This window comes from Apus apus, chromosome 4 (assembly GCF_020740795.1).
Source record: "Apus apus isolate bApuApu2 chromosome 4, bApuApu2.pri.cur, whole genome shotgun sequence".
Classification (NCBI taxonomy): domain Eukaryota; kingdom Metazoa; phylum Chordata; class Aves; order Apodiformes; family Apodidae; genus Apus; species Apus apus.
In genome coordinates, this window is record NC_067285.1 from 19,503,217 (window position 1) to 19,530,380 (window position 27,164).

Genomic DNA, 27,164 nt, shown 5'->3' on the forward strand with positions numbered 1-27,164 from the left:
GTTTTTTCTTCTTTAAATTGAGAACTCGAGTAAGAAGTGAATTGGTTCCTCATAAGGTCTTCTAGGGTATCACAGTAGTCACGTACAATAAATAGATAAACTCCATGTGCAAATAGACTCCAAACTCCGTGTATCCAGGGCTGATCTAAATTGACCATTTCCAAGTAATTCTTGATTTACCAGCGGGACGAACAGATGATTTTATTGCCATTTCCTTTCTGGCTAAATTCACTTGTGATTAAGACCACACGGAATAGAGTTATGACGAAGTTTTTTAAGCCACTGGAAAAAGACTACTCAGCCAGAGAAGCGGGAAGCCCGGCGTGCGGGACCGCTGCCAGCCCCGCCCCTCCGCCGCGGCCCCCCCGGGGCTGCCCCGCCGCTCCCGCAGCCGCGCGGGCCCGACTCGCCCCGCCCCCGGCTCTGCCCCGCCCCGCAGCCCCGCCCCGCAGCCCCGCCCCGCAGCCCCGCCCCGCAGCCCCGCCCCGCAGCCCCGCCCCGCAGCCCCGCCCCGCAGCCCCGCCCCGCAGCCCCGCCCCGCAGCCCCGCCCCGCTCCCAGCAGGCCCCGCGCCGCCCCCGCCCCGCACGCGGGTCACGCCCCGAGCGCGCACACGCGCCTGCGCGGCCCCGCCCGGCCCCGCGCGCGGTGCAGCCGCGCCCCCTGCCGGCCCGCACGTGCACCGGCGGGGCGGGGCCCGGCGGGCGGTCACGTGCCGGCGCTCAGCTGACGGCGGCGCGCGGGGCTGCGGGCAGGGTGAGTGCGGGGCCGGGTGAGTGCGGGGCGGGGGCGGGGGCGGGACCGGGACCGGGACCGGGACCGGGACCCGCCTCGGCGGCGCTTCCTGGCTCACGCAGCTTCTCCCGCAGATGAACGGGGCCCCGCGGGACGCGGCGGAGGAGGCGCCGGTGTGGGAGCGGCCCTGGTCGCTGGAGGAGATCCGTAAGGGCAGCCAGAGCTGGTCCTTGGCCTCGGACGCCGGGGTGAGCGCTGCGGCCGGGACCGGGACCGGGACCGAGCGGTCGCTCCAGCCGCGGTCTCTCCGGGCTCCCCTGCGGGGCCTGGGGGTATCGGGCGGGGCCGTGCGAGCAGCGGTGCTGCCGCCCGCCTGCCTCGGGAGCGGCGCTCCGGGCTGCAGCCGCTCGGTGCCCGCGGCTGGGCCGTGGGGAGGGCGGTCCCGGCTGGGGCGGGGCAGCGGGCAGGCTCTGCCCCGGCTTTAACCCTCCCGTGCGGGAGAGGAACGTCAAGCGAGGAGCTGGCCCGAAAGGTAGCGCAGAACGAAGCGGAAACGGTAGGGTGAGACTTGGTCCTGGGTCTGTATGGGAGTGTTTTAGCCTAAACTGTGTTTATTTTGATGTTCAGTTGAAGTAGATGATCGAAAAAGGATGCTGACTGTTGCTCTCCTCTGTTGTAAACAGCTTCTACAATTTCTGCAAGAGTTTTCACAGCAAACCATTTCCAGGACTCATGAAATCAAAAAGCAAGTAGATGGGTTGATTAATGAAACGAAAGCCACTGACTGCCGCCTTCACAATGTCTTCAATGACTTTCTCATGTTGTCCAATACACAGTTCATAGAGAATGTGAGTGTGCTCTTCAGCAGAATCCAGCTCGTGCTTCAAACACTGCTGCTGTCCCTTACTGTGATGTGGGAACTGGTTCAACTTTTTAGCAAGTCTGATACTAATTTACGTATGGTGTAGCTTTTAGTAACTTTCAGTTAAACTGTGTCCTAATTCCTTTGTGCGTGATTTACTTTCCAGTATTTGCAGATTCCCTTTTGCCTTTTCTGAGGTACTTTTCTATCTTGTTTATATGTCCCCTGGAGATCAGACTTTTGTTTTTAGGACTGTGAATGAGTTGGGATCTCTGGGTTTATCGTTACAGGTAACATGAATGTAGCATTTGCGTGTACTAGGCTGTCTACATATGAGAAATGTCACATGGTGCTATAAATTTGCCCGGTGGTGTTATTTTATGCTTAAAGCAGTTGGTATTAAAGGTGTTGGCCTGCAGGCAGTTATCTGTTATAGTTGGTCATGTTGAGTGTATTTGTTGCTTAGTGTTCCCACTTTATGAATATTGCTGTTTTAGAAAGGTGAAAGCTGGACTTGAAAGCCTGTTAAAACCTAGTATCTGCAGGAGCATGTGTGTAATTCAGATGCAGAGCTTTAGTCTTTCAGATTTGTGGAGAGTTTTTTAGTATTGTGAGATTTATTGGGTATTTTGTTTTGATCAGCATTGTTCTTAGGCCACATATGTCTCATCTGAAGCTGTGAAGCTGTTACTGTCCTCTGCCATCATCTTTTGAAGGTGATGGAAAGATGGGTTTGTGGTGGCAGCGGTGGCTTCTATTTTCTGAGGTGTGATGTCTTTTCTGGCCTGCCTTTGCTGTTCAGTGCAATTATTCTACTGAGAACACTTTGTACCAAATGTCTTAAATCTTGTGTGCTTGAAGCTGTTTGTTCCCAAATTTGAGTGCAAAGAATTAGGTCCTCATTTCTAGGTCTCAATTTAGTTAGACATCTGTCTCTTCCTAGGGAATAACTGCACCTGTGTTTGAGAGATTTGGATTTAGGTTTGCAGATTCAAGGGAGACTTTTTATTCCCCTGTGCCCCCTTGTAGCTGAGTGCTGAAAGAGCTGGATGGGAGGGGTCATCAGAACAAACTGAAGGAGGGATGTGAGCCTCTTATTTAAGTACTTGAGAAGGGTAAACATGAAAAAAATAAAAGTTGCTCAATAACAGAGAACCAAACAAAAATAGACAAACCAGAAGTAAATTTAGCTTTCTAGAGTAAGCCACCATCCGTGGCTTATTTTTTAACATGTGGAATGAATTAATATGTAATTCGTTACACGTTGACAATGTATTTTATTTTGTCGGTGGTGACTGTGGCTTAGCCCCTGTGGCAGTATATTGTTCTTAATTTAATTAATTTTGCTTGACTTTTTAGAGAGTATATGATGAAGAAGTGGAAGAGCCTATTCCCAAAGCTGACGCTGGAGACAAAACAGAGCAGGTAGTTAGCTTAAGCTGCCTTGAGCACTGACAGCATGTTTGTAGCTGTTGTTACCTTCTCACTTTCAAACTTATTTTGTGGACATTTGCAGCTTATAAACCAAACCGTTCCCTTTCTCCTTGAAGTCTCTGTTTAATAGTGTACATCAGTCATACAGTTGATGGTAACAATGGAGGCTACCACAGTGTATGACAATCTCTCAGGGCCTCCCCAAGCTCAATACTATGTCCAGGTGACAAGACTTATGCATTGGATTTTAAATAGCTGTGCATGTTTTTTCAGCAAGAGAACCAAGGCCTCGGGCCTTCTTACTGGGTTCAGAGGTGTAGTGAATTAGTGAAGGAGAATATGACTGCCATTCCCAGGCATAAAAACTCGGGGAACGTTTTGTATGTCTTAAAGTCTCTATGAATTATACCATAAATGTTCCCTTCATGGGCTGGGAGCACAAATAAGTTTGTACTGTGCCGGTGTAGATGTTTAGAGCATCTCTCTTTCTGGGAGTGATAAAGATTAATTAGTTCAAGGAAAAAAAAAGGGTTCTGAAGGTCTTTTTGTTACATGTAGTGAAAAGCCTTTCATTGTACTAATCTGAAGTTAAAATTTTGCACGCATGTTGCAGTGAGATTGTGTTGTTCTATTACTAAAGGAAAAGACACGGGAACAGAAAGAAGCTGATCTGATCCCCAAAATTCAGGAAGCAGTGAACTATGGATTGCAAGTTCTGGACAGTGCATTTGAGCAGCTGGACATCAAAGCAGGCAACTCTGACTCTGAAGAGGAAGAAAGTAACGAAAGGATGGAACTGATACTTGAGCCAAAGGTAAGGAGGACACCTGTTCTTGCTGGGAGCATGGGTTTGTGTTTGGCTTTGTTGAACTTGCACTTTGCTTCAATTGACAGTATCACCACATGAATATAAAATTCATATTTGTTACCTAAGAAGGGGATTTGATTACTACATCTGAAACAGAAGTTTTCCTTGGTGAGCTGTTCCTTGTGTAGACTGCTTGTCTTGCAGTTGTGTTAGCATTAAGGCATGACACCCTAAAGGGAGTTCAATGGCAGTGAACTCAGAAAGGGAAGCCTCAATTTTGGGTGAAGTGGGACCTTTAAATTTCATGCTTTTCAGGTGGTTTTTACTCTCCCAATAATTAAGAACCCTAGGTGCAGGGTTTGGGGTAAGACGGGTGTCTGCAAGTCTTTGTGAGGATATTTTTCTGTTAGATGACACACAGAAAACAAGTTGGAACTGCAGAAGTAGCCCTGTTCTTTGAGTGTTAAAAAGGAATAACCATCAGCTGGTCCACCCAATTGCATGCTGACTTGAAGCATGTGTCTGTCTGGTGGGACTCTCTTGAGACACGCTTGTATCTTCCTTGACTTAAAACAAGGGGTGTAAGATGCCTGTCTTTGTCAGCAATGTAGGAGTGTTCCTAGATGTCAGAAAGACCTCATGTTGTCTCTTCCCAGGATCTCTATATTGACAGGCCTTTACCATACTTGATTGGCTCTCAGCAGTTTATGGAACAAGATGATGTTGGCCTTGGAGATCTCTCTAGTGAAGGTACGTGCTGGCATGACCTATGCTAGTAACTAGTTCCTAATCTGAGACTGGTCTTTTTTAACTCACAGCTTGAATACTCAGTAACTTTTCAGTAACTTGTGCCCTGTGTATTAGAAATGCAAAGTGCTAAAATTTCAGCAGCCTTCAGAGCTCTTCCAAACCAATCTCTTTTCCCTCTGATTTTTATTTCTTTTTACAAAGCCTTTAAAGTTGCTGTCAATATGTCTGACTGCATTGTTCTATGTACAGATGTCATGTCTGATTTTAACTCTTCTGTTTTCATTTAAAACAGAAGGATCAGTAGGTAGCGATCGTGGAAGTGTAATTGATAGTGAAGAGAAGGAGGAAGAGGTAAGTGACAGAGTACCAGCCACTTTGCCCAAGCATTCCTGAGTCCTTGACTGTGTGTAAGGCCATTAGCTACCTTGCTTTTTTCATGTGAATTCTCAAGATAGTACTGCACAGTGTCTGTTCCCTGTGTTAGTTGTGGTAAATGTGCTTTTCCTTAGTATTCTTCTGCAGTAGTTCTCCCTATGGCTTTTTAGAGGAGCAATAAAGTGGTATTTGCTCTAACTGCTGTTTTAGTAGATTACCTCAAACTGAAGTGTTTTATTGCATTACGATTTCACTGTGTGGAGCAAATAAGATTCTTAGCAAGAATTGCCCTTATGGAGGACAAATCTTTTGTAAATTACAGTCACAAAGAATGTGATGGAGACTAACAGGAGCAAGTTTAACAATCAAGCAGGTGTCAGTAATGCACCTCCAGGATTTGCCTTGTAAATCTGTTGCATTGGACTCTCAATTTCTGATGTTTTCTCTGCCTTGGCTGGAATGACTCTGCTTTGTAACAATGCTAAGGAGAAACCCCTTTTTTCCTGAGGAGTTTGTTTTTGAAACCTTTGGTCAACTGAAGTTAACCCCCCTCTGAGTTACTCAAATGCACTGTTAGATGGAGCTTGCTGTCTTTGCTAAATTCCTGATGTTCTAATGAGCTCTGTTCATAAAAGTCAACAGTGAGGAAACAATTCCTTGCTCATGTCACAGTGAGGAGATTTGGATGTCCAACAGTAAGCAATTCCAGAGCTTCTGAGCCTTCTCTTGACCTGTGGGCAAAAATAATGTGTGATACTTGTCTCTGGGTCTCTTGTGTTCCAGGAGTCAGATGATGAATATGGAAACCCTAGTGAAGATGACCAAAAGACGGTAAGGTTCTACACCCTGGTGCAACTTGAAAGACTTTCCACTTGTGACACAACAAGGATGCAAGAAAGAAGAGATAAGAGCTCTAGAGAATTAACTATTAAAAACTTTGTTAAAGTCTTATTTGTATAACTTTGTATGGGAAGGTTATCCTGGTCAGTTGGCATTATGTTGTGAAATGGAGCCTGGGTTGGGCTTAAAGATGTGCTTGCAAGTCATGGTTAGATGCAAAGTATTTACAGCATGGCATTGCCTGATGTGTGTTTTCCTCAGGACTAACTTTGGAGGCATGAGAGTTCAAATAATATACCCTAGGATAAATGAAGTTCCTGTAGGATTATTTGGTCTGTAATTAAAATCCTTAACTTGCTGTGCAGGAGGTAATGAAAGTGCATTTTGGGTATGACATGACATCAAAGATATTAACAGTATTAAGTGTTTGAAAGGTATTTCCATTTGGATAATGAGTGAAAAAGGAAAAGAATGTTTACATTTAAAAATTCAAGCCTCTTTTTTTTTTTTTGGTTGGTAATAGGTGGTAGCAGGAAAAGGAATCTTATCTGTGTTTAGATGTGCCACTGCAAAAGAGATTTACTCTGGAGATCTCAATTTGAAATTATTTAATGCCAAAAGAACAATGTTTCAAGAAGTAATTCTTTAATTTATGAATTCATAAAGCAATGTTACAAAACCACTCAGCTACATAGTTACATAGGGGAACTTTGTATGCCTGATTTATTTTGAGATGAGGGAGTGCCTTGGTTGATTCCTGTTTTAGTGCACTTTTGGGCCCTTCTCAGTGTGAGCCCCAGATCAAAATTCACTTAATCTTTTTAATCCTCTTATTGACATGACTGAAGCCAAGATTTGGGTATGTATTGTCTGTCATTCTCCTATCCACCTTAGGAATAGCTCAAGACAACATAAGTTTTTACTAGCTGATCACAGTGTTTCTGAGTTAAGTGTAAATACTAGGTCTTTAGTGGAGATGAGTTTGTGAACAAAGGAAGCAGCATGGCCAAAGGAATTCAGGCTTGTGTATAGTAGAGGTGCACCACTGTGAGGACAGACGTGGTGTTCTCAATTGTGTCTCTGGTCTGGAAATGTTGGGTAACACAGCACAGGGGTGTACTAGAGAACACAGCAACTTCCTTGGAGATAGAGGCACTCCTTCCTTTCCAAAGCTGTGAAGTACCCCAGACTCACTGAATGTTTCTCTCCTTTCAGTAAGCGTGCTTTGAGTATTTTACCTAAGCAGATGTAATTTTGTGCCTGTTTTTTATGCCAACTTCAGGAGAACACAACAGGGTATTATTGTTTTTTAGAGAACAGCACAGATGAGTGATGAAGATGATTATGGTGGCTGTGACCTCTTTGACTCTGAAAAAGAGGAAGATGAGGATGGAGACTTAGATGAAAGTGCAAGACGTGTAAGTAACTGTTACCTCCCTGGAGGGAGAGATTTTATTTCTTTCATGAAAAATCTATCCTTACAGGGATTATAGTCATAGCTCTTAGTTACCTGTAGAGAGGGCCTTTAAGAATCCTGAGTGGTCTTTCAAAATGCTTGTTCAGGCTTCATTCTTTTAAACTAAGGAAGTCCTGCACCCTAAGCTGGAATCAAAGCTGTCTTTGAAGGTCATTTAGAACTTACTTGTTCCTTTTCTGTGTGGTAAATGCTTCTCACTTGTCCTACAGCCAAAATGAGGTAACATTAAAAATTATGTATCATAAGGACTAGAAATGGCTATTTTTTCACTAGATGCACACAATGTCTGAATTGCTTTCTTAGTAGAAAGCTGCATTGCCTGTTTTGGGGGCTTCAATTGAAGTTTAGACAGTATATTTTACAAGTGAGGCTGTAGAATACTGTGTTTATAATTGCAATTGCATCAAGTTGGTAACAGCATTGTGTATGAGAAATATGCTGTTATTTGTCCCTGCCCCTCAGAAAATGAAGAGACCAACATCCTTTGCAGATGAGCTGGCAGCCCGAATCAAAAGAGAAGTACTGGTCAAACAGGACAAAGATTGTTCATGTAAGTTAACTTTTTAGTTTTGATAAGTGCTTGTGAGATCGTGGGGGACTTGTGAGAAAGCTGAACATGGGGTTCTTTGAAACAGAAGTTTCACAGATATGTTATTTAAATATGCATTAGGTGAAAGCCCAGCAAGAGGAATTAAATACATTATTTTGTGTTCTGATAAAGTTTTTGACCATAACTTACAGGAATTGATTGGAATCAACTGAGTGTTGTAGTGGAAAGCACGTTGCTTTCAGGTGAGACAGGTCACACTCCAAACACATAGAGAAGGTTTTGTCTTCAATCTGATTCTCCCTTTGCTTGTAAAATCGTGTGTTTGACCAAATGTTTTTCTCTGCTGTTTCAGAGAAGTATGTGGAAGCTACAGTAAAGCATTTGACACTGTCTCCCACAGCATCCTTGTAGATAAGTTGATCAGGTATGGGTTTGGAGATCAGGTAGTGAGATGGATCAAGAACTGGTTGAAAGGAAGGAGTCAGACAGTTGTAGTCAATGAGGCAGAATCTGGTTGGAGGTGTGTGACCAGTGGAGTCCCTCAGGGGTCGGTACTGGGACCGGTGTTGTTCAACATCTTCATCAACGACCTGGATGAGGGTATAGAATGTACCCTCAGCAAGTTTGCTGATGACACTAAGCTGGGAGGAGTGGCTGACACACCAGAAGGCTGTGCTGCCATTCAGAGGGACTTAGACAGGCTGGAGAGTTGGGCGGGGAGAAACATGATGAAGTTCAACAAGGGCAAGTGTAGAGTTCTGCATTTGGGGAAGAAAAACACCATGCACCAGTACAGGTTGGGGGCTGACCTGCTGGAGAGCAGTGTAGGAGAAAGGGACCTGGGAATCCTGGTAGACAGGAGGATGACCATGAGCCAGCAATGTGCCCTTGTGGCCAAGAAGGCCAACGGCATCCTGGGGTGCATTAGAAAGGGTGTGGTTAGTAGGTCAAGAGAGGTTCTCCTACCTCTTTATTCTGCATTGGTGAGGCCGCATCTGGAGTATTGTGTCCAGTTCTGGGCCCCTCAGTTCAAGAAGGACAGGCAACTGCTGGAAAGAGCCCAGCGCAGAGCTACAAAGATGATTAAGGGAGTAGAACATCTCCCTTATGAGGAGAGGCTGAGGGAGCTGGGTCTCTTTAGCTTGGAGAAAAGGAGACTGAGGGGTGACCTCATTAATGTTTACAAATACGTAAGGGGTGAGTGTCAGGGAGATGGAGTTAGGCTTTTCTCAGTGATGACCAGTGATAGGACAAGGGGTAATGGGTGTAAATTGGAGCATAGGAGGTTCAAGGTGAATATACGAAAAAATTTTTTTACTGTGAGAGTGACAGAGCACTGGAACAGGCTGCCCAGGGAGGTTGTGGAGTCTCCTTCACTGGAGACATTCAAAACCCACCTGGATGCGTTCTTGTGTGATGTGCTCTAGGTGACCCTGCTCTAGCAGGGGAGGTTGGACTAGATGATCTTTCGAGGTCCCTTCCAACCCCTAAGATTCTATGATTCTATGATTCTACTGGTAACTGTAGCCTTTCTGTGAGCTCTACAGTGGAAAATCCCTCAAGCACTAGATTTTTGTTTTCAGGAGATGTAGGCTGATTTTTTTTCTCCTCTTTGTGACTTAAATATGCTGTGTTTTGAAGAACTTCTGCTTGCTACTATTTTCAGTGAATATTTTAGACTAAATACTGCATTTGCTTCTGCATTGCTTTCAGGGGGAAAGACCTCTCTCAAGTCGTTACTCTTGCAGCAAAGCAGCAGTTGAAAATAGTTGACTAAAGTTGAGGTGGTAGGTTCTTGTGAGCCTCCTTTTGACCTGTAATTCTGAGAGTGTGAACAGACAAGAACAGCATCCGTGTGTTCTTGTGTCGTTCAAACGGTCAAGCTAGGTCTGTGGGTGTCAGAGTGTAAAACCTACCAGGTTACCTTGTTCAGTTATAGTGAAATCTTCTGTTTATTCAAATAACCTTGAGATGGTAAAGCCAGAGGGAATAAAGCTCTGGCTTTGCCCTAGGTAACTGAATCAAGGATAGTATGTCTGTAATCGTTTGCGATGCTTGAAGGTTCTGCGTGCTCTGTGTGGGACCTGGAATGCTGTGTTGCTCTGGCATCTTGGGTGACACTAGTCTGTGTGTGAGTAACTGTGTTGAACCCAAAAAACAATACTGTTAAAATTTTAAGTGCCAGCTTTAGAACGTGCTAAAATAAAGTTGTTTCAGTGGGCTAATTCACATGAAAATGTGTGCACCATCTCGGTTAGATTATTTTTTTAGATTCTCTTTATCATAGATTTATCACAGGCTGCGGGTAAATATGGATCGTTTTATTTATGTTTTGAAATTTTCTTCTTAAAGCTGTGTCACCAGAGATTGAAACAAGGAAAATCCCAAAAGAGAAGAAAGAAGTGAAAGTTCCATCGGATGGTAGTATTTCCTCCTCTCGTTTTTGAATTGTGGGCTGGAACATAAAACACCTCTTAGGAAACTGCAGCATCTACTGTATAATTGGGGTGGGATATCAGTGAGCACCCTTCAGCATGAGTGTGTACACAAATCTAAGTTGTGATGTGCATGTAAAACAGGGCTAGAAACAGGCATAGTGAGAGTTTCTCCTTAAATATGGTCTTGTGGAGGAACCGTATACAATCCAAGCTGACTACAGCAGCTTCTGTCTATGTGTCATGTTTATGAGACAATCAAACCAGTTTTTATTTTCATTCTCTCTTTAATTCCCTTTTCTGAAACTTGGTTAATTGTGCTACATCTTTTGGCTTTTGTGCTTTCTAGATGAAGATGACGACATCTTCAAGCCTCCTAAGTTGACTGATGAAGACTTCACACCTTTTGGGTCTAGGGGTGGCCTCTTCAGTGGTGGAACAGGTCTTTTTAATGATGAAGAGGTGAGAATACTAGTGAGAGTAGAAATGGAGTGTGTGTGTTCCCCTTTAAAAACAAAATAAAAGGTTATGACAAATTCTCACCTCTGGAAGTCAAGGAGGGGAAATATTTTGTTGCTTGGTAGCATTCAAGCATAGCTTTCCAGTGGAGAAAGAACTACACAAGTGAGGTAAGTCATGTTCCTCTTGGCACAAAGCCTTCCCTTCTGCAGTAGTGCTGCTAGACATGCGTGGTCCTATCGTGACATTAGACAGGTTCTAATTCCAGCAGAGGTTACTCAGCAACTACCTCACTTTTTCTCTGTGGAGATAAACTAAATGCCATGCTGTTTTCCTATTTTAAAACAGAACATTTCTATTAAAATGCCTGTCAGAACACAAAATTTTGTCAATCTTGCTTTCTCCCTGGGTGTGGGAGAGGTTTGAGAAGAAAGAGAATGTTATATCCTTTCCATTCTATCTTCACAGACTATATCTGGACAGCTTGCTGTTGGGTTTCCCTGTCTCCATGCCATTAAAAGTTCCCTATTGCCATTATGTGGTGTTCTTTCATCTAGCTATTATACAATTCCCAGTTTACCTGCACTGGAAATAAAAGTTTGCCTTAAGCTTGCTCTTGTGCTATGTCTCCATAGTTGACTTGATGAAGGAATGGCACAAAGTGCGTTTCTGACCTTATTTTCATATCATTTTTTCATGTGAAGGGAGAGAAAAACCTGATATCAGGGATACTTAAGAATCTGAGGATGCAGTGGTGTAAAACAAATTATTGCCTCTGGTTTAATCATGCAGCTGATATTAATAACAGTCAAACATAGTCCAGCACAGTAGCCAAACTTGCCTTTGCAGGATATTATGTTCCTCTTTGGAACTAGAACAAAAGTCAGGTGTTCCTTGGAGCTGAGGAGGCTGTTAGACTGAAATTTGGAAGGAGAATTCATGTATAGCTGACCTCAAGCTTACCCTGCCAATCTGCTAGAATACAGCCAACATGCATCAGATGGGTATTGTGTGAAGGCAAGAGCACAGTTCTGTGCAGTGCTTTCCACTCAAGTGTAGCCTTTAAGGATAAAATACTAACGTGCTTCCATTTTAAGTGACAGCCAACAGCTTTAAAAAAATAAAAATCTGATAGTGCAAGCCAGCTTTGTGTAGGTGTGAATTCCCATGAACCTATTATTAGAGCTTCTTGGTTACTTACTGCTGTGACTATTTTCCTCATCCTGTAGGCACAGGGCAGCTAAGCAGATTTGTCTCTGAGTGTTGCCTGCCTGCATATACCTGTTCTTAGTTTTCTGTTACCTGAAAGTTAAATAATCTAGGAAGGGTAACTTATCTTAGCTAGTGCAATGGAGGAGACCTTACTGTCCTAGAAGGCAGTCACAGTAGGTCAGCAGGCAAATAGTGACTGACAAACGTGCACTAACTCTGATGTTCCTACTGCTGCCCTGCACTCCCCTACTCTTTCTCTACTCTTTCTGAAGTATTGCTGCCTTCTTTCTGGAAAGCTCTTTGAGCCTCCAGGAGCGCAGCGTCCAATAACCAGCTTTGTCTAAGAGGGAGGCTTTCAAGAAATTAAGTGGTCTGTATTCTGAAAGTATCCTGGAAGCTGGGACAAGGATCAACACAACCTGGACACAGAGACTTTTTTGGAAGTGTACTGCAGTGCTTTTGAGCAAATAACATGTATCTCTGCACCATATTGGTGTCTTAGAGTGACCTTACCAGCAATATAAATAACTCATTTTAACCATGTGAAGTTTAGAAGTATTTTGCTTATCCTGACCCAATGATCTTAAAGGTCTTTTCAAACCAAAGTGATTCTTTAATTCTAAGTCTTCCTTCTAACCTTCCTGTGTTAATTTTAAAAGTAAAGTGTAGAAGACTGTAACCATGACCTGAACAGGTGTAGATGAATTAGTGTAAGCCTTTGGAGATGTGCAAATAAAAGATAATTCCTTTTCCATGGTAAATAGACTGATAAACAGTGTAAATTAAATTTTAGAAGACAGAAAGTTATACTTCTGAATGTATGCCCTCAAGTTTATGCTTGAGTATCTAGATTTCAGTCTGTGTGTGCAGACATCCTTTTGGGAAGGGAGTGGTGGTTACCTCCTCTGTCTTGGCTTAAAAGTGGATCTGTCTTTTGCTACAAAAAACAAATTTATCACTTCACCCCCTTTGCATTTTCATCTGCAGAGTGATCTTTTTGCTGAAGCCCCAAAAGTAGAAGAATCCGAAAGAAAGGAGGGAGTTCCAGTAAGTGAAGGTATGAACCAGTTGTTGCCTCCTGTACTATACTGTAATTTATTACTGCTAGTGGCTAGACTGTTTTGCTTCCAAAGTAGAAAGTCTGGAGTCAAAATCATTGGCAAGTCTTTTCTCCTTCCCATTCTTAATAGACAGCAGCTGTGTTTTCCTGGAATTTTAAATGTGTTTGTTCGCTATGATCTCTTATACACACCCACTTTCCTGGAGCTGAATGGATGTCCTTACTGATGTTGGCAAAGCTCTCTGCATGCGCTTGGTTCCTGCTGCAGAAGAGTACTTTGCAGGACCCACTTGAGGGTTTGAGTGGAGTGCAGATTTCTTCTTGCAGTTTAATGCACATGAGTTTCCCAGTTAGCTGCATATCCAGACTCTTAAGGGGTCTGAGCACACGTTCTGTACTGTAACAACTTTTACTAAAACATTGTATTTGATGAATTTTCATATATGGGTTGAGAGACTAAGTCATTTTGTTTTGAGAGCATGGTAATAGAAGTGGTTTTGAGTGTGTGAATGTGAATTCTTATAAATCACACTGTGTGTAAATGTCATGTTTATAAGCTTCATTTTAGTAGAACTGTTCTGTGCAGTTTTAGTGGAGCAAAAATAGCTAGATATATATGTCTGCAAAACATAAAACCAGAAGTTCAAGGAGAACGTCTAAAGAGTTATGAGCTGTTAAGAAAAAAGAAAAAGGGAGCTCAGAAGACCTTTCACATTCCTGTTTCTATGGTAGTGCTCTGAAAGCTTTGACAGCTTAAAACTAGTGCATCCATTTGTATTGTACTTCCTATGATTTCAGTGTCCTCTACAAAGTCCTTAAAGAAAGTTCCTGCAGGTGCAGTATCTCTGTTCCCAGGTATGATTCATTCAGTAGCAAATTGCTTCATGCAGAAAATGCTCATTTTCTTTAAAACCCATTGGGGAGGTTTTAAAGAGAACTATCCACATTCAGCAGCACTGCATTGCTTGATCATGTGCTTAATGATAAATACAGGTGCTTCTACCATGCTAAGCCTAAACTGCAGCACGCTTTATGGATAATCAAGATTCTGTAGGCTCTCTGAAGGTAGATTTTTTTGATGGCAGATACTAGCAGCTGTCAGCTTCCAGTGTTGTGCTGTGCACTTTTAAGGATGTGTCTTACTTTATCTGGTATTATACAGTTTAAGGCTGCAGTGCATGAAGTCACATCTTCCCAATATACTCTTAGAAGGAAGTGCGTTTTGATTTTGCAGATTTGATCATATTCCTTCAGGTTAGTAGAACAGTTTAAACATCAAGTTCCTGTATTTTTGTAGCAGAGGTAAGTAAGACCAATCTTGTTTCTCTGGTTTTGATAAGGAGGATCTGCATACTTGGGGAAGGACCAGATCTGTAACTCAGAGCTAGGAAAAAAAGGGAATTATACTAAGAACCCTGTTCCATTTTAGACTTCAAGCTGGGCAATGAAAAGAAACATATGTCACCAGCCTCTTTGAATCAACTGACTTTTGTTTCTGTCTCTGTGTAGGGTCTTCATCTGATTAAGTTACCTTAATTTCAAGTTCTGCCCTTTTTTAAGAAAGGCCTATTTTAAGACTGTGGCTTCAGTTAACTGAGCCCTCAGTCAGTATGATTTTTAGAGTAGGATGTGTACAAACAGCCTATTTACTCCAGTATCAAAGATATACATCAACAATGGTCATTTTACATAATTAGAAGAGTTGGTATCAAAGTTTTAAATGGCATATTGAGGTTTTCTTTATCCTTCAACTTTCTTGGAAGTACTGTTGTAAAAGCAGTGAATTTCCCATCATTCTAACAGTGTCCTGTTCTAGTTCATTAGGGATTAATATGAAGCATTTATTCAAAGTCTTCAGTTGCTCCCTCTCAGTAACTTGTAGACAGGCTAAAGTCACTAGAGAAAAAAACAAGATTGAGGCTTCTTTCCTATTCAGAAGCACTTGATGAACACATTTCCAGTGAACAGTTTGTGTAGGAACCTGGGGATGTTTTATAACCTATCAAACTTTGTGGCTGTATTCCTGTCAATCCTGTGGCACTTCTATTTTGGTGATACACTGTTTTTATAATAAACTGATGCTGTGCTAGTCAAAATTAATGCAGTCTGCTGACTTTTAACCAACTCACAGTTGTTCTACTTTCTGCCAAATTGTCAATAAAAGTTTATTCCTCCCCCCCACGCCCCCACTGTTTCCAAGCATCTATATATAAAAAGCAAAAAGACAGGCTTAGAACCAATCTGCCGGTTTTTACCAAAAAAAACCAAACCTGCTGAGTCTTCTAGCTTTAACATGGAACCTGGCTCCTGTTCCTAGGAGAGATAAGCAGGTTTGAGAAAGAAGTGATTGCAGTGAGAGTGTCGGGCCATCTGTCTGTTACTTGGCTTTATCAGGAAGTTTCTGGCTAATGCTTTGATGTGGCGTTGTTGCAGGAGTGCATTAAAAGTTGCTGTGACAGAAGCTCTGTCTGGCTTCACTTAAAATGGCACAAGTTGAGCTTATTGGTAACTCTGGCAATGATATCTGTGTTTTTTGGGCTTTTTTTTTTTCCCATTTGACCTGTAGGAGGAAGTGATGTATTTAGTTCTACGGTAATTGTGGAAAAAAAGAAATCTGCACCAGAAAGCACAGAGAAAACTAAACAGCCTGGGAAAGTTGTTCTGTTTGATGATGATGATGATGAGTTCTTTGTGAGAGCAACTAAAAAGCCTTCAGAATCAGGTACCTCTATATTAAACATTGAAGGTCACAAAAATTCAAACTGCTGGGTTTGGTGGGTTTTTTTTTGTAGTTATTTTCATTTCTTTTCCTCACAGTGATGTGGGAATGGTTTATTTGTATAGGCTTTTCACTGACTTTCCTCTCTTAGCATGCTGCTTTTACTGTTAGGGCAATATCTAGGCTTGGATCAGGGAAATGGTACAGACTTTATTCACACAGCCTTGAATCCCTCTGCCCAACATTCCCTATTGGCAGGCTCTATTGGCATTTAGATGTGCCAAGGCAATACAGAACACTGCCTTTAGAGGTGCCAACTGACTCTGTCCCAGCACTTGTTGACTGCACTGTCTGTCACCAGTGTGCTCGGGCAAGTGGTGTTTCACTTTGAGAGCTTCTGTAGCTTTTTCTTTTAAAGACTTCTGATGCAGGTAATTTTTAAAAAGGGAGCATGGTGTCTTTTGAGACTTTGGTATGTTCTCTTTTTCAGTAGTGGCTGTTCTGTTCTCAACATTCACTGTTTGGTTTATCTCTTAATGCAGTCAAGTCCTCAGCTGACCTATTTGATGATGATGATGATGATGATGAAGGTGATTTGTTCAAGAAAAAACCTTCTATTCCTCCTGTGGTTGCTGGCACAACTAAAGAAATGGAAAGCTGGAGGGAACCAGTAGTGGGAAAAAAGGTAATAATACATAAATGGATCATATGGGCAAGGTTTTAGGAAAAAGTTAAGACTGCTGCTGAAGTAGTCTTTTCATGTGTGCCACTACAAAAGTGTTATATTTGTGAAACAGAACTGGGTTTATAGGGTCTTGCATGACCCAAGTGCTTCAAGGGTCTGTAAATGCCTCTGGCTCTGTAACTTTGGGTTTATTTGAGAGTTGTTTTTTTTTATTTGGTTGATTTTTGTGTGTGTGTGGGCAGTGATTGGAAGAGTGTCTGTGGTCAAGATCATCCAGTGTCATGGATCTCGTAACACTTGTCTTTCCTGGAAGAGGGGATGAGAACTGATTCAGCAGCACCCTTCTTGCTCTTTCAGGAAGTGAGGGTTTTTTTATACTACAGGATTGCTGACAGTAGTGCTTGGGTCTGGAATCATTCTGAGTTTAATGACAATATAGCTGGTGGCAGGCTGGAGCTGTGCTATGTTAATGCAGGAAATGGTGGCTGACAAAAACTGTCCTCTTCCTTTAGGAAACACAGCTTCTTAAAATAAAAATTTTCATTTAAATTATGAGGAGGCCTGGCATGAGTTACTACATAGATTTTTCTGCTGAGAAGAATGGTGGTGGGAGGGGAGACCTGTGTTAAGACCTGCAAGGCACTCATGCATAGCTCTGGCTGCATGCAAGGAACTTGCTGAGCACATGAGTTTTGGACTTCAGCCCATGGGTGACAAGTGTGTTCTGTCCCTTGAACTGCTAGAATGCTACCAGCAGCATGCCTCTTCATAAGGGTCCGATGACTTGTCTGCCCTTTCTGAATCTAAATGGGTGTTGATGCAGTTTCTTTATTTGTTTTAAAGAGTCAACCATCTTCAAGTGAGGACTTCAAGCCTTTACCTGAAATGCCTCCAAGAAAAGAGAGGGGCCTCTTCTCTGATGAAGAGGATTCTGAAGTGAGTATCTCTAATCCTACAGAATCCCTACAGAAATCCTTGGGATCTGAGTCACCATGACTTCAGTACACTTGTATCTGGGACTCCTGATTTATCTGTAGGACTGGGAACTCTGACATCCATGCATCTACTTCCAGCCATCCTAAAAGTTCCTTCTTGTTCCAAGAGTGAAATCTCTGGGAACATTTTCCCTGTCTTCAGAGAGTTCAACTTATGTGGTACATTTGGGTGTAGATTGAAAGCCTGAAGAGGAGAAAGATCAAGAGCAGGAATCATGAAAGACCTGCATGTTTAATCTTGTGTCCTCTGCTTTCAGGTAGCAGTTAATCTGCAAAACTGAGGGCCCTGTGGAGTTGCAGGTGATTAGTACATCTGAGTAAGACAGTCTTTCCCCGCTTCACAGGCACACTAAACACTGTTGAGAAAAGGAAAAACATCAGTGTTCCATTTAGAGTTCTTCAATGTGTAGCATTGCTTTGCATAGTGATGTTTCTTTGGTTTGCACAGGACTTGTTTCCATCGAGTAAAACTGTAAAGTCCAAAGCTACATGTCTTCCCACCAGCAAGTCCATGGTGAAAGCTCCACTCTCTTTGTTTGATGATGATGAAGAGGTAAGTACTGCCTGTATAGGTGAACCCTCCTGCACAGCCTGTTGCAAATGCAGCAGGAAATATTCAGAATTTTACCACACTAAGCTTGTAAATGGAGCAGTGAATTAGAACACTAAGTCAATCTTGCGTCATCTAGCAGTTCTGAGCATGTGGACAGCATTATGGAGGAGAATGGTGACAGGAACTCTTACAAGCTCTTGGTGTCTTTTCAGTATTTTGCAGTCAGTGCATGTCATCTTTGGACCTAAACATGAAGGACGTTGTCTCTCTGATTGATAGGACTAGAGAACACTGAGCAATAGAACGGATATGAGCTTCAAGAAGCTGTTTTTAATCTGGCCTGTGATACCTAGTCACGTGGATGATTTCTTCCTTCTCTTGTTGATCAGGTCTTTTTTTTGCACTTTGCAGTATGTAAGAATTGTGGCTGCTTGTGTAGAAACTGAGATCAGAGAACAGTATGTGGAAGAAACTTAATATTGAATTGATTTTTTTATCTTTTTCATCCTCTTCTCCCTCCCTCTCACCCTCCAAAGAGCTTGCAATCTGGGCCTGCAGCCTTCATGCTGCTATAGTCTTAACCTCAGATAAAGAGGAGGCCTACTTAGGGCCGTAAGATGAGAGACTTCCACAAACTCAAGGGTTTCCTCTTCAAGAGAGGCCTGCTTCCAACTCACCTTTCTGAATAGGGGTTTTTCAGAAGCAACTGTCAGGATAGTGAACAATTTTGTAAAATGGTAACTGGTACCTGCCCTGAAGGTTGTGTTATGGAGCTGAAGTTCAAGTTGAGTGGAGAAGTGTTAGGTGGTGAAGTCAACATATGCTTTTGTATATTCTGGTGCCTATATAATTATCTGCATTAGTGTCTTAAGGTGAAAAGTCTTGCTTCTTGCCCAGTGGTAGTGGTTCAGCTTGCTTATTACCTGTCCTCTCAGAATAGGATTCATTCTCTTATTTCATTATGTAGTGCCCCATGCATTAGCTATTGTGCAACAGAATTGCTATGTGATGATTTTTGACTGCTGGTCAAGCCTTGTGCTGGAGAATCTGTGAGTCAAAACCAACCTGTGTGCTTAGAAGTTTCTGGTCTATTAAATGCTGTTGCGTGTAGTATTCCCTGTACCAGACTACTGTATCACACTTGAAATTGTCTTCAAAAAGGATTCACAAAACACCTTTTTTCTGTCCTACTCAAAAGTGGCTGGCAACAGTCTCATGTATGCTGATGATTTCTCAGTAAGCTTTTCATTGTGGCATTGACTTTTGATTGTTTTTATATATATATTGTTTAATATTTTAAGGACCTCTTTGGTGTGATACCTGCAAAGAAGCAACAGGAAAAACCCCTGGAAGAGAAAGCAAAACAGTCAGAGCCAATCAAGAATGCCTCCAGCTTATTGTTCAGCAGTGATGAGGAGGTACTGAAGAGTAAGATTTGGTTGAAAGGGGTTACTGGGCTTTATGATGGGCAGAGCATAAAACTGTTAAGATGAGAACCACAGTCAAACTCTGCTGTATCCACGTGCTATGCCTGCCCCAATCCTGTGACTTGTTTGCAGCTGAGGAATTATTCTTGGCACAAATAATCATAGGCTCTGTCTTATTGGCACAAATTATCTCAGGATCTAGGTAACAGAAGTCATGTAAAAGTGAAAATCAAGTGTTTTCAATGTAATTTATACAAAGATCGATAGCAAATGGAGGCTGACTTAAAAATACTAAAAGGGGAAAAATAAGTTTGCTCTTACTGCTTAAATTTCTGTCAGGAAAGTTTAGCAGTTCTAGGTATATATGTGTGGAGAGGAGTTTTTTGGGTTGGGGTATTTTGTGTGTGGTGGTATTTCATGTTTTTTTTTTATTGGGTTTTGGTGGGTTACTTTTGTTTGTTGCTGATTGTGGGTTTTTTAAAAATCTATGAATGGGAAAAATTAAACACAAAATACCTAGGCTTCTAAGAGAGCATCCCTCTCCCAGGAATGGTGTAGATGTTGTAATTCATCTTAAATGAAAGCCAGAGACACTAAGTAAATTAAAAATTTGTTTGGAAAGTCTCTGAACTAACTGACATAAATAGGATCCAGACTTTTCTTAGCCTTCCCACTCTCCAAAATTACTCTTTTGTGTAGACTTGATTTTTATTACTTATTCTGTAATTGCTTGTTTAGTGGATACTAGTAATATTTTCAGATGCATTTTTATCTTAATGTAGAATAAACCCAGTTTGTACTTCAACATGCCTGTAGTCACTTTCATAAAGGGGATGAACAGAGGTGAGAAACAGGGAAAGCCACTGGAAATGCTCTGAATGAGACATGCAAGCCAGGAAACTCTCCTGCCCCAGAAATGTTTCCTTCTAATGTAGATTTTTGAGTTGTTCATTTTGTAGGCTTGATTAATGCTATTTCCAGAGTGGAAGAAAAAAAAAAGTACTGTGGTTCAAAGTTGAGGAAAAAAAAGAAGTGCAGCATCATGCACTCTAGTAATGAGGTGTCTGGGGTGTGGGTGTTTGTTTTTCTTGTTTTGTTTTTTCCCCCCCCCAACACATCAAACTTGCTATTAATTTAAGTGGCTCAAATCTGGTTCTACTGGGTGACCTTACTTCCATGACTGCAGTTTACACTGACCTCAGATGTCAAGAGCAACTACAATAGTAAAATGTGTTTATCCTGTTTCATTGAGCAAGTGCTGTATGCCAGAAGGTGTCCAGGCCCTTTGCAGAGCCTGGGCAACATCAGATTACAGTGGCTAGCACAAAGGCAGGAAAATAATCTAGTAGAGAGATGGAAGGACTGCCAAGATCCTGAAGTGTTTCTGCTCATAGAGAAGATGGGAAAGTGGTTTTGACCAAGACAAAAGAAAACTTAAGTATTCCTTATTTTTAAGGAACACTGGAATGTCTCCAAGCCAGCTAAACACCCTTCTGAAGATGACCGAAAAGAGGACCCTGCAAAATCAGCTGGCACTGTCCGTCAGGCTGAAGCTCTGAAGAAGACGAGCCTCTTTGAGGAAGAGGATGAGGAAGATTTATTTAAAATCACTAAAGAGAGGTGACAGTCCCACAAGGGGGTTGGGAGGGGAGCATTTTTTCAGAACAGCCCACTAGCACGCTCTAAACTGGATGGACCCAGACATAGTGCAAACCTTGTCTCTTGCTACTGCTGCTGAGGACAAAGTAGAGTGGGAATGGGCAGGACTGGGCTCTTTTACCTTATTTATATTTGTCATGGTGAATCATTCTTGCCACTTCAACTGGGCTCTCCATTTCCATACCTGCAATATAAAATCCTCTTTTTATTTTGATTTCTGCAGAAAGCTTTGCAGACAAAAAAGGGGGGATGGCAGAATTTCTGAGACACTGAGGAAGCTGAATCCTGTATCTGGGACCACTTCCTGCAAATGATGGTCCTAAGTAATACTTTTAAACAGATAAGTGAAACTTTGGCACTAAATTTTCCACTTTCTCCTCTCACTGTAGCCAAAGAAAGCCACAGAAGGTATCGTTGTTGTTTGAAGATGATGCTATTAATGAAGAATCTCTCTTCAACTCCCAATCAACACCACTTCCTTCTGCTGCTAAGGCTGCAGTGGTAAGTCCTTTTTCTTTTACAACTAACATAAAACAGTCTTTTTATAGTCCCATCATCCTTGTTAGGTACTGAATGTATGTCTAACTTGTTTTACACAATGGTAGTTCTAGCAAACTGGGACTGGGAACAGGGCAGATTGAACTCTTACATATAAAACTTCTTACTACCATCAGCTTAATAGAGATTTCAAAATTTTCTTGACCACTAACTCTAAAATTTGTTTGGCTTATGGTAAAAGTCCTTCCTGAGGGTGTTTTGAGAGCTCTCAACCATAAAATATTGTTAAAAGCATCAGGCAGCTTACTGCTGACTGTGAAGCTAGAGGTTCACCCTTTCTTTCAACTTAACCCAAGCTGGTTCAAATGTGTCTACATGCTTCTTTCTTACTGGCCCTCTGTTAAGGGTGCTTATGCTATCTTCTATCTTATGAGCTTAGCCCATAGTGATTGTGCTTTGAAATTGAGAGTAGGAGTTGCAAAAGCTTAATGCACATTATCTGCAGAGGGAATTCCTGTACATGTGTGTGTGCCATCTCCCCTCCTTGCCTTTCTGCTTACCAGAAAACGGTTGTCATGGCCCATAGAGACAACAGGCTTGAGAGCAGGAGAAACAAGCAAGCCACAGTCTAGCTGCTGGCAGTCACATGAAATGGTGCACCAACCAGACAAGATTCCCAGGGCATCTGTTCTAAGCTTACAGCTGCTTCTTGGCACTCTTCAACCAGACTCAAGAGTCTATAATACTAGAAATTGAGTGTCACAAACCATGTCTCATGGGAGGAAAGCAGAAATAAAGCATGTTGCCAGTGTCCTAGACCCCTTCAGAAGGCAAAGTGAGACTCTGATATCTCTCAGTAATGTATGCTGCTTGCATACAATTTTGTGTCACCAGCATTCTCTTAAATTTTCAGCAGAAAGTAGAACCAGCACAAGCACCACCTTTCTTTAATAAAGAAGAACAGGTGGAAAAGGAAGGTATGCCTGATAAAGCAGCAAAGTCTAACCAGGTAGAAGATACACTGTGGTGTTCAGAAGAGCCTGAAGCAGTTCCTGTGTCTAGAGGAACAGATCTTGCTGGACAGCACACAAACGAAAAAGTGAGATTTTCTTACACTAATCTGAAATTTGATAGAGGTTCAGTTTAAAAATAAGCAAAAAACCCAACAACCCTGAAAAACAAAAAAACCTCAACAATCCAACAGGGCGTCTCCAGGACAGAATTACTTATCTGGATTGGCTCTTCTCTTACCAAGGAAAGAGTAACTTTGTCTACATTTAGCAGAATAGCTTGTCAGCCAAACAACAAATTGATTAAATGTCATTTAAAAGCTCTTTCCAAACTGGTGTACATAAGATAATTGTTTGAGGCTTTTTGTTGGAGGGGTGGAATCTGTTTAATTTTTCCTCCAGAGTGGGTTGGGTAATCTTTATTCACATGAACAGACTTCCTTTAAAAATGTAGTGTATGCTGACATGTAAGCTTTGCTTCAAGCTCAGTAATTTTGTTTCAACATACTGGCAAAGTTATAAATGGTGTTGGTAGCTGTAGCTTTCAGGATTGTGAATTTTTCCTGGGTTAATACTGTTACAAAACACTATTATTGAGTGTATTATTAAAGAAGTTTCAGCAGAACTTAATCTTGGGCATGGTCTTCCTGAGTAATTGTTGGGGAATTATGAGCTGATGAATTTCCAGATGAGTTATCATGTTTTGCACTTTCCTGAGCGCATTCAAGGTTTGGGTAGTGCTGCCCACTCCAAAGAATCCCAAGAGAACTAGGTACCTTGGAGATAATGGTGAAGCTGCTTAATGTAGCCTTGTGGCACCAGATGCCACCTGACATAAGGATGAAGAGGAAACCTTATGCAGGATGCCACTTATCAACAGCACTGCAGTGCAGGTTACAGGTGTAAACTTGTGTGTTGCTATTTTGTCTACTTAGGAAAAATGGGTTGGATGTAGTGGGTTGCAGAACTCTGACCATTGCTGGCAACTGAACCAAGAAATAGAAATCTTAGTGGGGTTTTGTTTTTGTTTTTTCCAAACCTGAACTAAATAGCAAGCAGATGTATTAATACATTTTTTTTTTTCTGTTGGAGCCTTTTGCAGCAAAATCCTCAGAGCCAGCCAGCAGTTCAGATCGTCTTGCAACATCACCACCAGCTCTGCAGAAAGATGTCAAGACCCAAGCTAAGAAAGTGTTAAGCTTGTTTGAGGAGGAGGAAGAGGAGAGACTGGAAGATGATGATGACATCAGAAATGCACAGAAAGAAATTGTTGTGGTGAGTCTAGGGAAGTTCTTGAACACTAGGAATTAGGGAGTATTTCTACCTCTAGTATTACAGGCAAGATCTTGTTCTCTCTTCATGTCATGGCGGCTAATCTTTCTTTTTTTAAACTTCCAGATTCTTGGGTGAGAAATTATTCCTCCTCTTCCTCAGGATCCTGAATCCCTTTGTAATTTTTCCATCTGACTAACTCAAAGGCATTTTGCTAAATGCTAGTATGAAAAGATGTTTTGTAAAGAAGTTCTGTCCAGATGTTGTGGAGCAGCTACTTGATGTCTGCTGTACGAAACTGATTCCCCAGTTAACTGATTCCCTGACCTCAAGATCAGAGGTACTAGGAAGTAGAGGGATGTGGAATTTGAAGCCTTGTTCCTTATCCTCTTATTTTCTTTATTAATCTTTTAATGTTGCAATGTGCTTGATGGATATATGCTTGCAGACTGAGCTTCAGCAAAAATCTTAATTCCATGTTTAATTCTGTTTTTCAAGAATGTTTGTTAACTTTTTTAAAAGTTACTATATTATTGCTGTCTGGCTTTCCTGATACAGCATATACCATCAAGAGGTAGACTTTGAAGCTTCAGCAGCAATATTCTTGAATCAATGACAATATTTCTACTTGTGTCAGATGTACCAATGTTTTTTCTGTAAACCTGAAGTAATGTTAAAAAGTACATACTGTATACAATGGTATACCACAAGGTTTTGTCATCTTAGTGCAACCATGTAAAATAAGTTGTCAGCCCTAATGGCTATACACACTTTATTCAGAAGTCCCAGGAGCTGAATGAAATTTATGGCTCTTTGAGAAAAATCCCTGTTCATAGCTGCTTTGTTGTGAATGTATCTTATGTGTGTTTGTTTTTATTTTTTGGATGAGCACATTGTGAGATGGTTGCAAAAAGCCACATCTGTCATATGAATTTGGGAAGACACAAATCCTTCCAAATCTTTTCTTCCAGGCAGTTGACTGTCAGTGTATAACAGTGTATTAAGTGATTCAGGTGCTGAAATGTATATTAATGCAGAAGTCAGAATAGGTAATTAAAGAACTTAATCTTTTTAATAGGCAAATCTGAAAGGTGCTACTATTTTCCTTGCCTATGTCAGTTTAATACGTGTTTCATGTGTGGATACTTCTACATGTGCATTAGGTTTTCATGTATCTGGGCACAAACAGTAGTTCTAGGGCTTTAAAAATGTGATCTGTTTTTTGATAAAAAATGAAAGCTGGTGCACAGAGAGACTGAGAATGGAGCAGTAATAAAAATCGTAGGACAGGGTGTATGGACCAAAACTGGTGTACAGGAAATTAGCTTTAATAAGCAGCCCCTTGGGGCTCCTGGAAACTTGGACTGGAAAGAGGAGAATTATGACAACTGCTCCTGCTGCTTGTATTTGAGTCTGACGTTACACTAACAGACATTAAGTCATGCTCTTAAGAGGCATCCTTTCATTTGTCTAGGTCCTGAAGAGGTAACTTGGTGGTGAAACATAGATACCGGCCTTTACCTGCACTTCAGTGGGGCTTTTGCCTTTTGAAAGTCAAACCTGGATGCATACAGTGACCATGATCGTAGAAATCATTGGGTTTGGTGTCCAAGCAGCTGATAATGTTTGGTTTGCCAGATAGTGGAGGGCTGATAAGGTGATAAATTTGGCCGTCAACCTTCCCCCCACCAGCAAGTTTGAAACTACAAGTTCTTGCCAGAGCAGACCATATGTTCTGTCTTTGTGGGGGATGCTGGCTTTAACAGAACTGGGAATCTAGCAAAAATAATAATAGCTTTATAGGCATTTAACTCTGGGGGATTGTTTTATTTTATTCTTTGAAAAGGTACCTTAGGAAGATAATTAAACGTTCTCTTCTTACCGCTTCTCTGTCTTGCACCCTCAGCTGAAAAATTCAAGGCATAAATGTCTTACTGAAATATAAACCTTATTGTACACTCATGATAACATACTTTAAACCTTTGTTTTTGTTTTTTCTTTCTAAGGAGGCTTTACAGGTAAATAGTAGCAGCTGGATCTCAAGTCAGCAGACACATACATTTTGGTTAATGTCTTCTCATCAAATTGAACTATGAAGACAAATATTTACATTTTAAGTTTTGCAGATTTGGTCCAAGTAAAATATACAACTGGCAGTTAAAGTTGAATTTGTGTTACCAGGGTTGCAGTGTAGCCTCAGGTGAATTTTAACCTGCCTGATCACTAGGCAAATAACCTCCTTAAGGGTGGAGTTTCTAACTCTGTGGACCTTACCCCTCTCCTTCCAGACTTCTGAGAAAAGTACTCGGCCCAAAAGCACTGGAGTCTTTCAAGATGAAGAGCTCCTTTTCAGTCATAAACTTCAGAAAGACAATGATCCAGATGTTGACCTCTTTGCCAGCCCAAAGAAGTCGATGGTAAGTTCAAAATCCTCCTCTGAACCCACTATTTTAAAACAGTGTTTGAAGTGTGCAGCCTACCAGTGTTTCTTTTTTGAACACAGTGTAGAAGTTACTGGTTTCCAGGAAGGACCAAGTTCTAGTATCGGTTCAGGCATCATGGGCCAAAGGAGATGTGCTTTTGATCTGTGACACATCTTTTCTTTATCCTTTGTCTCTGCAGTCTGCAAACCGTATCCTGAAGCCATCATCTGGAGGAGGACTTTTTGGGGATGATGATGAAGATGATCTCTTCAGTACCACTAAAACAAGCCTTTCGGTATCTGTTCCTCTGCTGTAAATGGCTCATATAAAAGACGTTGGAAAGAAGTCCATGGAAGAGTTATTTTTTTTCCATATGTATTCCTACGAGAAGCCAAGTGACTTTTTTCAGAGCATTTTGAGAGAGTAGAAATGGCCATTGTGACACTGAAGACATAGGGAACAAAGAGATGCCTTATGTCTCCCAAAGCAGAGACGAGAGGATTAGATTCTTCTTGTGTACCACTGGGACTGGCTTAGGTGTAAGAGAAGACACCTGAGCAGAAATCAGAGTAGCAGCATTTGTATTGTGTAATTGTTTTACTTGCTAATACTACTTCCCTATAGTTCATACATGACTGATTTATGTAATTAAAGTCTCTGCAGATTGGTTTGATTTAAGGTAATGAATGTGGCATTAGAGAGTGAGCAGCTGCAGTAATGAATGAGACTGCATAACAGGTGGTCTGAGGTCAGAGACCTAACATGCATTCTAAACTGCTGCTCTAAAGGTATTTAGCTTAATTAAATTGAAGCCAACTTTTACTTTAGTCTATTTTCATGTCTATAGCTGGGAGTTAAGCTAGAAAACTGGCAATAGTTCCTGGAAACTATCTGAGGACCGTGGAAGGGGTGGCCTTAAGTAATTAG

General features: G+C 41.7%; 1 protein-coding gene across 8 annotated transcripts in view; it reads left to right on the forward strand.

Annotated features, from left to right (window-relative positions):
• The first annotated feature begins 670 nt into the window (after window positions 1–670).
• Window positions 671–27,164, forward strand: part of LOC127383670 (WASH complex subunit 2-like) — a 36,508-nt gene continuing 10,014 nt past the window's right edge. For 2 of the 8 annotated variants that reach the window (XM_051616914.1, XM_051616920.1), the window contains exons 1-24: window positions 853–982; window positions 1,418–1,582; window positions 2,956–3,021; window positions 3,671–3,844; window positions 4,495–4,588; window positions 4,881–4,939; window positions 5,747–5,794; window positions 7,117–7,221; window positions 7,743–7,830; window positions 10,183–10,251; window positions 10,615–10,727; window positions 12,924–12,993; window positions 13,795–13,851; window positions 15,563–15,718; window positions 16,258–16,400; window positions 17,244–17,336; window positions 17,844–17,948; window positions 19,250–19,366; window positions 20,832–20,995; window positions 21,424–21,535; window positions 22,446–22,631; window positions 23,632–23,817; window positions 26,103–26,231; window positions 26,437–26,532. In XM_051616914.1, the coding sequence (XP_051472874.1) occupies window positions 869–982; window positions 1,418–1,582; window positions 2,956–3,021; window positions 3,671–3,844; window positions 4,495–4,588; window positions 4,881–4,939; window positions 5,747–5,794; window positions 7,117–7,221; window positions 7,743–7,830; window positions 10,183–10,251; window positions 10,615–10,727; window positions 12,924–12,993; window positions 13,795–13,851; window positions 15,563–15,718; window positions 16,258–16,400; window positions 17,244–17,336; window positions 17,844–17,948; window positions 19,250–19,366; window positions 20,832–20,995; window positions 21,424–21,535; window positions 22,446–22,631; window positions 23,632–23,817; window positions 26,103–26,231; window positions 26,437–26,532 (2,709 nt within the window). In that variant the 5' untranslated portion in view covers window positions 853–868. Of the gene's footprint in view, window positions 756–852; window positions 983–1,243; window positions 1,291–1,417; window positions 1,583–2,955; window positions 3,022–3,670; window positions 3,845–4,494; window positions 4,589–4,880; window positions 4,940–5,746; window positions 5,795–7,116; window positions 7,222–7,742; window positions 7,831–10,182; window positions 10,252–10,614; window positions 10,728–12,923; window positions 12,994–13,794; window positions 13,852–15,562; window positions 15,719–16,257; window positions 16,401–17,243; window positions 17,337–17,843; window positions 17,949–19,249; window positions 19,367–20,831; window positions 20,996–21,423; window positions 21,536–22,445; window positions 22,632–23,631; window positions 23,818–26,102; window positions 26,232–26,436; window positions 26,533–27,164 lie in introns of those variants that run through there. The other 6 variants (XM_051616915.1, XM_051616917.1, XM_051616916.1 and 3 more) reach the window with 6 other exon arrangements.